The 13764-nt window shown below is 32.1% G+C and overlaps 2 protein-coding genes across 5 annotated transcripts; one reads left to right on the top strand and one right to left on the bottom strand.

Annotated features, from left to right (window-relative positions):
• The first annotated feature begins 317 nt into the window (after nucleotides 1–317).
• On the top strand, nucleotides 318–2827 carry LOC113862154 (AP2-like ethylene-responsive transcription factor PLT2). The gene is made up of 6 exons (XM_027495284.1): nucleotides 318–445; nucleotides 534–607; nucleotides 1222–1310; nucleotides 1935–2008; nucleotides 2215–2276; nucleotides 2550–2827. The coding sequence occupies exons 1-6, from the start codon at nucleotides 318–320 to the stop codon at nucleotides 2825–2827; spliced, it is 705 nt and encodes a 234-aa protein (XP_027351085.1).
• Nucleotides 2828–6886: 4059 nt separating this feature from the next.
• LOC113861464 lies at nucleotides 6887–13451 on the bottom strand. Of its 4 annotated transcripts, none has more exons than XM_027494291.1 (9): nucleotides 13290–13451; nucleotides 11686–11856; nucleotides 10515–11615; nucleotides 10137–10428; nucleotides 9625–9834; nucleotides 9347–9520; nucleotides 8181–8381; nucleotides 7965–8078; nucleotides 6887–7405 (listed from the first exon to the last, which is right to left on the bottom strand). In XM_027494291.1, exons 3-9 carry the CDS (start codon nucleotides 11612–11614, stop codon nucleotides 7064–7066), a joined length of 2433 nt encoding a protein of 810 aa, XP_027350092.1. In that variant the 5' UTR covers nucleotide 11615; nucleotides 11686–11856; nucleotides 13290–13451; the 3' UTR covers nucleotides 6887–7063. The 4 variants fall into 4 exon arrangements, with proteins under 4 accessions (XP_027350092.1, XP_027350093.1, XP_027350090.1 ...); XM_027494292.1 differs by having other exon boundaries at nucleotides 10515–11363; XM_027494289.1 differs by having other exon boundaries at nucleotides 10515–11852.
• Between the last annotated feature and the right edge of the window lie 313 nt (nucleotides 13452–13764).

The raw sequence follows: 13764 nt of genomic DNA, 5'->3' as shown, positions 1-13764 counted from the left end.
GTCTAGCACATGCATATATTCATTTCTATCAAGGTATACATCTATACTAGTAGCTCAATAAAGGAGTAGTCATAGTATATATATACATATGGGAACAATTGCATGTTACATAAATAGTACTATTTTATCGAAAAGATTGAATAGGATATATAGTAAGTAGAAACGTATGGTGTTTTTGCACTACCATATGTATGCATGTTCAAATGTGAATCAACCGTGACAGCTAGATGAGTGTTTATTCAAACTGTTAGTTTACTAGGAATTTTTCTTTGATCTTTAGGATTTCCCTTTCTAATCAGTAAGAAAGCAAGAAAAACATGAATCCAAGCTCCAATCATGATATCTCATCTGTTCAGCCTATTGCTAATGCTTCTGAAGTAACAGTTTTTGGTGATCATCGGAGGGATGATAGGGAGGAGTCCCAAAAATATGAGGGAGTACAAAAGTATGCATACTCCTTTGTATCTTTGCGTTGATAAATCTGCATTAATTATTCTTTGTGCCTAGCTAACATGGGTTTTGTGTGAACTCAGAATCAATGATGGACCAATGTATGAAGTTTATGTACGTGACATTAATGATCATGTAACCGAAAGCAATCGAACAAGTAATGTTAATTCATAATTTCCATTCCCTCTGTATATTACTACTGTTCTATCTATACATAATTTTGCTGAAACGATTAAAAAAAACCATTCACCATTTGTAGGTTCAAGATTCTAATATTATCTTTACCTATGTATCTTGCAGTTTATCTTGGTGAGTGAACCAACCTGCTCAAGTACTTTTTAGATTCCTTACAAAAGGGGAAGTTCATTTTTAATTCAACTTTGATATATATTCTTGCATTGCAGCCTCTTTTTTTATATCTCATTACTTGTTTAATTTCTTTCTACCTTTTTTGCTACAATTTTTTTTTCTCAAAAGGATGTCCAACAATCTTATATATATAATACCTTAGATTTGACCAGTGATTTTTTTGAATGAGAACATTTCAATAATGTGCAAGGTGATGAAAACATGATATACCTTGTCGCTAATATATTAAATATTTTGTTAATGGTAGGTAAAAAAAGGTAATTTGTTATATGTATGATTATCTCTAATGCAATTAATAATTTTTATAGCTACATGAATTGAACTGAAAAAACAAATCCTTTGTAGATTTGGTAATTATGAATATATGTCGTGGATGCTTCGACTGATAAATAATTTGAGCAGGTAAATTTGACAAGGCCGAGACAGCAGCCAGAGCTCATGACTTGGTGGCCTTCAAACTTTGGGGATCCAGAGCAAAAACAAATTTTCCAGTAAGCTTTTTAAGCTACTGTTAAATTTACGTGTCATATATCTCTTGCATGCATACGCAAATAATACTGTATATGATATCATAACTAAATATATTCACTTTTAGTGGCATATGAAATATTTTTTAAAGAAAAGAAAAATACTTTTTTAACACTCAAAAGTAGACATATAAAGGTATTCTTTTGTGTTTTAGGATGTATTTTTGGAATACGTATATATAGAAAAAAATTTTAAAAAAATTATATACGATGTCTCATTTTAATAGTTCAAATAGCAGAATTGTTTTTTATAGCAAGAAATGGTATTAATAAGTGATAACACCGTAAAAGTTAATCTTAGAACTCCAGAATGTGTCGAGAAGTAAATTGAAAGGTACTATATATGAAAAGAATACTCAGAACCTCATAGACATGGCTTTCAATTGATTTTCGGTTAGTGCTCATTTTGGATATCTTTTTCAGTTGATTTTAGCATTATTAATTTGTTACAAGCATCAATCTGATTTCCTTAATACAATAATCAATCAAATTCACTCTTTGTTACCCTTAATCACATTATATTTAGCAAAATTGCATCTTCAAACACTATACAAGACTGGTGTTGTGGTAACGCTATTATTGTTCCAGGAAACTCAATACAAGACAGCACTGCAGGCTATGGCTGACATGACACAAACTGAAGTTGTGGATACTGTCAAAAGGTAATATCAGAAGAGAAATGTGACACCCCATTTTTTTAGTGTTAGATGGGTAGAGAGAATGAGATAGAAAATAAAAATGTGCCGGATAATGTGATAAAAAAAGAAGAAAGAGATAAAAAAATTGATATAAAAAAATTTATGAAAATATAAGAATTAGATATCAAAGTACCCTCTCTTTTCCTAACTAGTTTTCTTGGTATACCCAGGTTAAGTTTCACTTTTTCCAAACTCATGTCCATGTATCGTGGAGTCACCAGGTATATCAGAAGTAACTCTCTTGATTTCTAGCTATATATACATATCTCTCTCTCTCTCTCTCTCTCATTTTTACTTAATTGTAAAGCAGAGATTTATCAACTGGGAAATGGCAAGCATATTACGGTTTAGGCAGCGGAAACCACAGATCTCTTGGAACATTCGGTGAAATCATTTAACCATTTAATTAACATATTCTATATATGCAGTAGTATTTTTAAAATATTCATTTAAGCCAATTAATTAAAGCCCTGATTAGTTTCTGATCTTTTAATTATGTAAACAGACACAGAAGAGGAAGCGGGAAGGGCTTTTGATGTTGAAAGCATAAAGCTGAAAGGGCACAACGCCATTACTAATTTTCATATCAAGTTTTACAACGTTGAGGCCATTCAGCATGGGGAAACTGACGAGAAAATAATTTATAAGCCAAAAGACAGTGTCAACATCGCGCAAATTTTTCGGCCTTTTGCGCATCTTGCGAGAATTATGATCAATTGGAACGAAGAGGGGGAGCAGCAACTTGAAAGCCTAATGGAAATTGATGGTGATGTTAATGGATAAGTTGAGAAGCCTATGAATTAATCAATTCTCTGGATTTCAATGTTGAATAGGTTTCCCTGTGAAGAAATCTATATTGTCCATACTTGAAGTTAAACATTTATAATATAATAGTATGATAGTAGTGCAAGACTGGTGAACTTGAGAGCTTGCATGCAGCATGCTCTTTTATATATGTTGGCTTGAATATTTATATACCTTCTCGTTTTAATATGTATTGTTAAAATACCATATTATATATGACAACTTGATGATTTAAAGCTGAATTTGAACCCCGTTATCCTCCAAGCATTGTGCACCGAGTGTTAAGCATGGTTTTTAAGCTACGTACATTTATGCTTTCAAATTTAAATTATGTTTGTTTTTTTTTTTTCCAAATAACTATATTTTGTGAAACTTGATTTCCGTCTATGGTAAGATACCAGTTTAGCTTTGTTGTTGTACGTACAGTACTTTTTTTGGTCATGGTTGTTGTATTAGTACTTAGACAAGAGGACTCAACGGTGGTTTGGTCTGGTAGAAATTAATTGTAATTGTAAATGAGAGGACTCGGTAGTGGTTTTTGCTCTGTATAGAAATGAATTATTATTGTAGATGCATCTTAGAGTCATTTTTTAGGTGAGATAAAAGGTGAGCTCTATATGTGCTAATAGGTAAGAATTACGCGATTCAATTTCTTGAATCCAGATTCAATTCTTGGATCAAATAATGAATTGAGTTGGGAACTTGAAGGTGAATTCTAAAATGGACATCAAAAGCATGTTGGACTAGTTTGGGATGTGCAAAAGAAAAGATAAATTTGTTGTAGTCATTATTTTAATGGTTTCATCAGTGTGGGCTATTTTTAAGTATTGAAAAGTGATACATTTTTATTGACGAAAAAAATATTTACACTTTTGCTTTTAACTGGTTTTTTGACAGGCTTACTCATATGACATGTCACTCTTGACACCGAATGTGAAGGAGCTTCCGTTGATTATGCATGGTCAAGAAATTTTGCTTTCTCCAAGTGATTTTAACGCTGTAAAAAAAAAATCACGATTTAGAGTTGGAGATTACATATCTTCTTTTTTCGCTATCTATTAATAGCCTGTTTTTAATATATTGAGGGATCCCATCAGATACGTGAGGTGAAATGGAATAAATTAGCGTTAATCGATGGTGGTTTGAGATAATTTATTTGCTTTTTATTAATTACATGTAGTTTTGTCTTTCTTAATTACTATTAGATCTCGTGCAAAAAAAGATGGCCCATGTCAAGCTTTAGACTGGAATTCTTAAGGTTATTATTTGTTTTGCTGGAAGGGTGAAATGCTTGTGTAAAAGACTTGAATATTTGTTGACAAAAAAGAACACTTAAATGTTTTAGTTTGGTTTTTTTTAATCTAATTAGATGTCTAATTTAATTTATTAGAGTTTTTTAGTGGCTAAGGCTTAGTTGTATTCAATATCCTACCTTAAAAAGTTGTTCTCCCGTTCTCTCTTTTTTAATAATATTATCTTTTTTTTCAAAAAAAAAAAGAAGTGTCCTACAGAAAGCTTATTTGCATTTTATATGTGTACAAGTATGGCTCTTTCAAGGACTAACTCGATGGATTATTAAGAAAATGTTAGTCTTTATTTTCATTATCTTAGGATTTGAAGAATTAAAAAAACTTGACCCTAATTGAGAAATAATGGGCAGCAAAGCTTTCTATTGCATAAAAGGGCTCGAAGTGATAGTTTAAACGTGTCTACCAATTTAAAAGTAAATAACTATAAAAATAAAAATTTATTAACATTTTAATTATTAAAAAATAATATTAAATAAAATTTTATTTAAATTAATAATCTTTTAATAAAACATTGTGCTTTTTTCTTAACTTATACATTTTCTGTACAAGAAAAACAATTGTTATAAAATTTGCTCATGATAAAAGTAAAAATCACTAAAACTTTACTTATAACAGAAATTTAAAGATAATATTATTAATTTATTTCAAAACATGAAACAAAATATGAATTTCAAGGTAATTATTAATTATATTTTTATTAATTGTGTTATGATTAATAATATTCTTAAATTATATTTTAATTATTTATATTTAGACAAATATTTACGTACATTATCATAAATACTATTATTGTTATTCTCTGATGAGTACAAAAATACCGAGTTTCACTAAATCCCCTCAGTAATATATATAAGTAAATGTAAGTAACAATAAAAGTTTATATGTATTGCTGATTGATATACCGTACCTATATACTGCACCTATTTTTGTTTTTATATTTATTTATAAATTATTTTTTAAATTTTTTTCTAATTTACTTTTATTTTTTACAAAATTTAAGTATAGGATACTATTGGTGTTATTATCCAATCAGAATTGAAGTTTCACCTTAATGAAACGCATGATAAAAATTGAGATTAAATATTAGTACATTAATAAAGGTGAAATTTTAATTCTTATTTAAAAAAACACCAAGAATACTTATATTACACCTAAATTCTGTCTTTTTTTATTTTGTCAAATTTATTGGTCGAGTACCATAAAATGGGCAGAGTTTTCCACTTTACTTGGCCCAATAAGAAACATACTGTGTAAACGCTCAGTTTCTTAAAATGATGCTGAGTTGTAGACCCAAAATAAAAAAATTGTGTATTAAAAGTTATTTTAGGCAGCTTATGATGTGATAAGAAAATATTTTAAAAATACATGCATATGAAAAAAAAAAGGTCAGAGATACAAATAATTATACAATGTCAATTTTTAGTTAATAACCTAACGAAATTAAACCTTGTTTGACTAAAAGTAAAAGTGTTTGATTAACAAATTTTTACTAACTCATAACTTTTTTAGATTTTATATAAATAACATTTAACCTCATCACTTAATGTTATTATATTTATTTTTATATACAGAAGAGCTAAAGCCTTAAAATTACAAAACTAGTCTCGAGCAAAAGACCCCATAAGCATCCTATCTAATGATAGGAATCAAGTAACTATGCCGATTCTCAATTATATTCATAACTACAGAAGCAGTATGACCAAGTTTTACTTAAAATATCTGCAGCTTTATCCTTAATTAATACTTTAATAAAATTTCTCATTTTTTTTTATCTTTTAGTATTATAGTTTACACTATCTATTTCAATAAAATTTCTCCAATAACATTACATTATTCTTATTATTTATTTTAAATTTTTAATAAAATATTTTATCATTAAACAAAAAAAAATGAAAAGTTTAAAAGTAACTAAAAACATAAAACTATAATTACCTAAAATATATTTTATATATAAAATTACAGACATACAGAAAGATAATCATATAAACACATTTTTGTGTGAATTTATATTTATTAATTTAGTTAGCTGTTAGTTTTATCAAACATACATTCAATATATTACCTTATTATATTCCAAGTAAAACTTATCTTTTTTCAATTCAATTATTTTTTTTTCTGAACAGTCTAAACACAGATGTGCGATTTGTACATATCCAATACATGTTTTATAGAAGTCTCTTTATAATTAGATCTAGATCCAGTTTAAGTAAATTTTTAATTAAATGCTTGAAAAATTGCAGTCTTGCATACTTCATGTTTAAATAAACTTAAATGAGAAAAGTTTTGAAAAAAATAAAAAATATAAATTAATTGAACTGATAAAAATGATTAATTAATTTTATTTTTTATTTTCACCTCATAGATATTTATTAAAATGTTAATCTAACCGCAGAAGATCTTTAGAAGATTCAGGAAGTTGAAACAGGCCACGTTGACCAAAAGAAAGAAAAGAATCAAGTCACGTGTTGCCTTACCCAGAAAAGTGTGGTTCATAACACCCTAAGAAACGTGAAAAGCATAGAACGATGTCGTATCAAGTTAAGCTAAGCTAATACTCTGTAGTGCATAAGTTTTGAAAATCTTTTAATATACTCTTAATGACAAATTAATATTAAAAAATCTATTACAAATATATCTTGCAAGCTATAATAATAATTAATAAACAAACATGAAGATGTAAATACTTGAACAAAAATTCTTCAATGCTAAGCTAAAATGACTTATCCTTATATACAAGAAAAAAAATGCAGGTTTTAAGCTCTGCTATTGATGGAGATTCTCAATGTATGTAGAATCTTTCTAATCCATTTATTTTTATTATCTCAATTAACAATTCCTTGTTGCTAAATATTCATTTATCCTTTGGTAAAAGCGCTCAGGTACACATGTGAAAGTGACAAAAGGTTCACATGGACCAAACTTCACGTAAGAGTTGATATCTAGCATTTGTTATGGGGGGGTTTCCTTGCTCTTTGTGGTTACCTTTTCCATTATCAGAGATTGTTGGAGATGAAGGCATTTTATCAACGATGGATGTGAGAGGGGAATCAAGTTCCTCTAGCTCTTCATCACTTGTGTATCCTCTCCTTTGAACAGCTGATACATTCCTTCCCAAGTGAGACTTTCCTCCTGCCTCTGCAACTTTCTCTGCCACATTAGCTGAAGAGGGAGGTGTATACACAACCGGAGCAGCCACATAGGGGAAGCTTCTTATAGATTCCGCCGATAATCTTCTCTCCACAATAGTCTAAAAAAGTAAACAAATTCATTAAACTAGTTTTCAGAATTATTGTGCTCTTAAGTATAGCAGAAGGTTAAAATACTAGTAAATCTATTTTAGTCCTCTAATAATAAGAGTCGGTTAATTTTATTATTAACTTTATAAAAAAATCACTTTATTCCTTTTAGTCCTTTTTTACTTTATTTTTCATTGTTGTTTTATATCAAAAAGAACTAAAATAAATGTTGTCTTGTAAAAGTCAAGTGAGGTTTTTGTAAAATCAGGGATTATAATTGTCAACACTTATAAATAAGGAACTAAACTAGATATTGACTTATTTAAAATATTACCCCTTGAAATATTAAAGGCGTCATTATCAATTTTAGAATAGAAATAAATTGTTTATTCTTTCCTTGCTAATGAAAATTGGTTATGGTGTTAAGTATGATGAGTGAGAGAAACCAAACTTTAATAGCCAGGAGGTTGGTGTTTATAACATACCATAAAATAACAAAATTTAATGTTGACTTTATTTTTCTGTTGTAACCTTATGAACAACTTAAATGGAAAGTGATGTATGGTATACCTCCCCATTTAAGGCCTCCAAGACAGCTCCTGGAACAGGGTCTGGACAGAACTCATCTGGAGTGAAGTTACAAAGAACACGTATAATCAATGAAAGACTGATGGATGGACACACCTGTAAAACAATACAAGTGATAGAATAAATGCAATGACAAACCAACAAAGAGTGAAAATGATATGCCACAGAAGAAAATTGTATTTAATTCATGAAATTAACCTCCTGTCTGATTTTTGTATCTATAAGCATGTCTTTAGGGAGCATCAGAAGGTCACTCAAGTCATTAAGGAGAACAAAAGATTTAGGTTCACCATCTCCACCCTGCCTTTCATTATTCTCACTGTTCTCTTGATCTTCATGTAGACTGTCTTCAGCGTCCATGCCAAACATGTCAGTAAGCCATCTAGACCAATTGCCAACCTGCAGTTAAGGTAGCTCTTCCGTAAGCATAAACACCTAAAGCATGACTTTTCTACATGATGAATCACTGATACTGCATAATAGTCACATGACTCACATCAACTAAGCAATATAAACCCCAAATTTTGTCAATTCATTTTATCATTCCTTTCAATGGTACCATTTTTGGTGGCTTTGGACATTCCCACAGGAAGGAGATCAATAAACCATACCACAAGGCATCTGAAGAGTTAAAATCACATACGCAAACATGAAATCTTATGGGCAGATGATGATCTGAGGGGATTATGAATGAAGTTAGAATATATGGGGGTCCAATACACCAAATTTGTCATGAAAAATTACCATGCTTTTTTATCCCAAAAAAAGAAAAAATATAAAGTAATAAATTCATGCTAGACAGAAAAGTTGAACTGACAAACAGAAACAGTACTCATCTTATACCCTAGATATCTGCAGACAGATGATGGAAGAGGTACCTACAAGATTTAGTTTCAACTCAAGCAGCTGCTTAGAAGATAAAATCTCTTTATTGTTCTCTTAATTTTATAACAGGTTTTTTTAAAGGCTCCCATCAAGAACTATCCCCCAAAGAAACAGATGTTCTGTTGTAGATGAGAAAGTTTACTACTGCCAGATTAGAAGTACATATATAGGTCCAATTTAGATAAACTTATCAATAAGTTATTACAGGAATAAAAAATTAAGTAATAAAATAAAACAAATTCCTCTCTTGAGTTAAAATCAACCTATGCTTCTCTATTTTTTAGATTTGTTTAGCTTCTCTAAAAGTTGAGATGTACAAGTTGTTTTTAATTTATGAGAAAATTTTTATTTATTTTTTATATTGATTATATTCTCCTGTAAAGACTTGTCTATAAGCTTGCCCAAGTTGGGTCATATTCAAATTCAACTTTTAGACAATGTGTGAACACCAAGCAGTAACGAGCAGAAAAAAGACATACAGAATTTTTTAGCTGTGCACCAGACCCAAAGCTTAAATCTCCTGCTGGAATTGGCAAAACCTTTGAATCTACAATAGGATCTGATATAGGATCAGTTGGGATCTCAAGGGCTGACTCCCGAAGAATCGCATTGAACATAGCAACATCTAGTCTTGCAATGCACTGTTCCATAACCTGGTGAAAGAATTTAAATCTATTCAGTCCTTAGAACAAAGGAAAGGGAAATTATAAACATCTACAAGAATGGAAGGATATTATTAAATAAAAAAAAATCACACCATTCTAGCCAACACAGGCAAACAACCACACTCATGCCCTCCTGCTCGAACAGGACAGAGTCGTTGAAAAGCATCTTGGAAAGCATTTCTCCAGAGATTGATGGAAAAGTTTCCTTGATTGTGATCACCCAAAGCAGGTCCCAGCAGTCTCCCAATGGGTTTATTAGAAGAAGAGTCCCCAACTGGAGACTGCATATGGGGAGTCAAAGCCTGAAAACATAACATGATTCTTAACTCATTAAAAATGCTTTCAAAAATTGTATCAGATCAACCATGTCCAGAGCATCCCAGAGTGCATGAGATGTACTTACAATATATCAATTCTGCAACATATTGAATGAATATTATTGATGACACTTAAATAAATGCCATACATTTAATGACGATCATTATAAGCTTATCTCAAGTCAAAATAGCTATATATGTAAGGATGGTTATTTTCTTACATCAGTGAATGCATCCATATCTTAGATAGAAGCACAATTATGTAACACACACAAGGCAACATTTACCTGCCACCACACTGACTCCACTATCCGAGAAAAGATCCATGATTCTACTCTTTCTAGAGCAGAGGTAAAGGTTCCTGTCTCTTGCCAATCTTCAACAAGAGACATAAAACCATTTCCTGGTTTACCGTTGGAGCTACCCTTCCATTTCAATGCCGCAGACTTCCCATCATTTCGCATGCTGGCCCCATTTGACTCAGCCAACCTTTTAAGGGGACTAGGTTGACATGAATTTCCAAAAGCCTGAGTAATTATCTCTCTCAGCACAGTGGTATTTGACAACCAGAAAGTTAGCCTAAATCACAAATCAAGAAGAGCATATTTATTGTTCATATTCAAAATCAGTAAATGACAAATTTTTAAAGTAGTGCACATACACACCTTGAAACATCATTACCACAAGACTTCGCAACCAAAATAAGGCCAGAAACAGTATTCCTGGCAATTATTGCTCGCCTGTTTTGGCTCCAGTGCTTACAAGCATGTATATACAGCCTGGAAAGGCGCCGAGCAGGTGTGTGCACCTTGTGTGCTGAGCTACCATGCTCTGGTACAACAGAATAAAGTGACACTTCAAGAGCAGCAACTTCTCTCAGTTCCTCTTCAAGCTTTTCAATTCGTAATTCCATTTCTTCAATTTTTATTTCCAAACCTGTCTCGTCCTCATGTTCACCATTTTCTTCAGCATTAATGGTTTCATGACTTTCATCTTCACTTCCCACACTCTGTGCACCATTGGAGGATCCATCCAGGATATCAAGTTCCTTGACCTCTGGAACAGGTTTTTCATCAACACCTTCAGAAGATTCAGACGAAACATTTACAGGAACTTTAACAGTCTTAGAATTGGTTGAAGCATTTTTGTTTGAAACTTTGGAGGGTCCTTTATTTGAGTTCATTGGCTTCTTTTGATTGCTATCAGATACCTTTGATTGCAATTTATTTCCTTTTCCATCAGATCTCTCCCGAGATCCACGATTGCTTTCTGAAGGATTCACTTTAACCTTACTTTTAGGATCTTTTGCAGCTTTTTCTACTTTCTCATTCTCATTTGTGAAAGAATCACCTTGGGAAGATACAGAATCCTTTACTGTCTCAGTATCAGATAGTTCTTCATTCACTTCCTTTTGCTCTTTCTCCAAATCACTGGAATGATCATCAGCTACTTCATTTTTGTTTTCATTAGCAGCCGTTTCATTAACTTTCATCTTGACAAGTGCCTCCTCAGACCTGTTGACATCATCCACATAATGTATAACCACGTTTTCATAAGTTTCCGAATTCTCTGAGACTGTGTTTGAATCACTCATAAAATTATTTGCAGTTGGTCTACTATCCTGGGGTGTCTTAGGTTCAGTTCCTTTTTCATTCAATATTTTGGAAGAATTATCTTGATGCAATTTATTCTCTCTCCTTTCGGTTCTTCTTGAACCCTTTGTCTGACTATTCCTTGAAGCTTTTCTCTTCTCAGTTTCTTTCATACTTTCAAATTCCTTCAAATATCAATCAAATGAAGAAGCTGTGGCAGGGGAAAATGATAGCATTAACTAACCTTATCGAGCTCCTTAAGCGCAAGGAAGTTCTCAATTCCTAGAGTCTGAACTGAAACCACTATTAATACCTACTCCCCAAAATAGTGCTTCACCTTCCACCACCATAAAACTGCGTGCAGAACCTCTTGTATAGCTGTTTTCCTAGGGGCTCAAAACAAACTATGTTCTACCTACAAAAGCAATGATAAAACTAAGTGGTTAGATTCGCAACAACAACAACATCATAATAATAATAATGATGATGATAAGCAAAGATCACAAAAGGAAACCAGCAAATATTATATGGATTGGAGGAGGGGTAAAGGCATTTGAACCATTCATCATAGCGAATATCAAAGCATAAGCCCAAAATAGAAAAACTTGAAAGATGTCAAATGCAGAAAGTTCATATTACACATAGTTTGCAGTAACTGAAAGGGAACCAAATTCAATTTCAAGCCAAAAAAATCAAGACCTCAGAAAGTAAATAACTACTATTGAGATTAGGCAGCAGCAGAAATCAAAATGTGAACATACAGGTATAATTATAAATAAATATAACATTAAGAAACAAAGCTCGGATGCATGAATCAGAGATATTGAAATGCATCCATTGCGATCTTGTCCACAATAGTGAAATTGAAGTTAGTTCCTAAAATTGACCGAACACATCATCACTTGTCTGTTTTACTCTTTTGCAGGAGCAAGACATGCACCTTTTCTGACAAGATAAAAAAAACAAACCACTAATTTGTGGTACCAAGTCGAATTAGTATGGAACGACAAGGACACAGTGATACCGAGGAAATATTCTTAACAAAAAAGAAGAATCGCCAACTAAACAAGATGCCGTTACCATTTCTGAGAAAAAAATTAAAAAAAAAAAAATCTCGATCGTGTAGCAGAGACCTAGAAGTAGAGGATTGACAAATATCCACCATCACCATCGTCAAATATGCTAGCTGGCTATATTCCAATAATTTGAAGACCCATTTAACAACTGTCACTAATCTGTTTAAAAATGTCGTCTTTTTTTTTTCTTTTAACTATTAACTTTGACCAATCCAACCCATCAAGGAAAGAGTAACATCAGGATTTAGGAGTGGAAACTTGAACAATCAACTGCTACATTTCCTTAATTTTCCAAAAAAAAAAAAAAACGCGCACACAAAACAAAACAACAACACAAGGAAAAGGAAGTTATAGTCACTGCTTAATGACAAGAAAGGGGAAAAAAGCAAAATAAAAAAGGTCAAGTACACGCGAAATGCGAAGATTTACATAAAAAGACAACGAAACTCGTATCCAGAAACATTCCACATTTCTACATATAGACAAAAGAGCAAAAAAATTAGTGGAATAAAAGAGGTAAGTACAATACAGAGAATGAAACAAGAGTGTAGAAAACGAACAAGGAGATTGAGAGAAACCAAGCAAGAGTGTGTAGTCAATACGGGAGTTTTGAGTTCGTGAGGACATGATGACATATCTCACGTGAAACGAACAGAAAAGAAGTACAAAGCATAGAAGGGGAGAGAGAGAGAGTAGAGTAAAAAGCTGTAAGCCTGTAACCGTGATAATAAAGAAGGATTGGGGAGGGGCAGTGAAAAACGTTGGAACTTACCCCGAAAACTGCAAACAGAGGGAGTTTTTAATCTTGAAGTGATGGGTAAGCAAAAATGATGGAAAAGTTGGCAGGGGAAAAAAAAGGAATCCTCGGGATTAGCGAGTGTGGTCTGTGTTTTGTTACAGACAAAACAATGAGATGTTGTTGTGATTGTATCGTGAGTTGCGAGAGACAGGGGCAGGAAGAGAGTGCGGGAACGTGGACACATTTTAAAACGGAACAGGTAGTGGTGAAGGTGACCGGGAAAGGGTGTCGGTGCGCGAGGTTCACCGGGTATGGCCGGTTATTCTCTGTCTTTATTCTGTAATTAAGTCAACCTTTTCGCCATCTCATTGGGTGTGATGTGATCCTTGTGGGGGCCCTGTTTCCTAACACCACTCTTCTTCCTCTTCCTTTCTTCCATCTCATTTTTAAAATTTTATTCAATTATTTTAAGTTTTTATTTTAAATTTTAAGAAATTGATATTTTTAA

The sequence above is a fragment of the Abrus precatorius genome, unplaced genomic scaffold (genome assembly GCF_003935025.1).
Source record: "Abrus precatorius isolate BTA unplaced genomic scaffold, Abrus_2018 Scaffold3, whole genome shotgun sequence".
In the NCBI taxonomy this organism is placed as follows: Eukaryota; Viridiplantae; Streptophyta; class Magnoliopsida; order Fabales; family Fabaceae; genus Abrus; species Abrus precatorius.
This window is presented reverse-complemented; position numbering and strand designations above follow the sequence as displayed.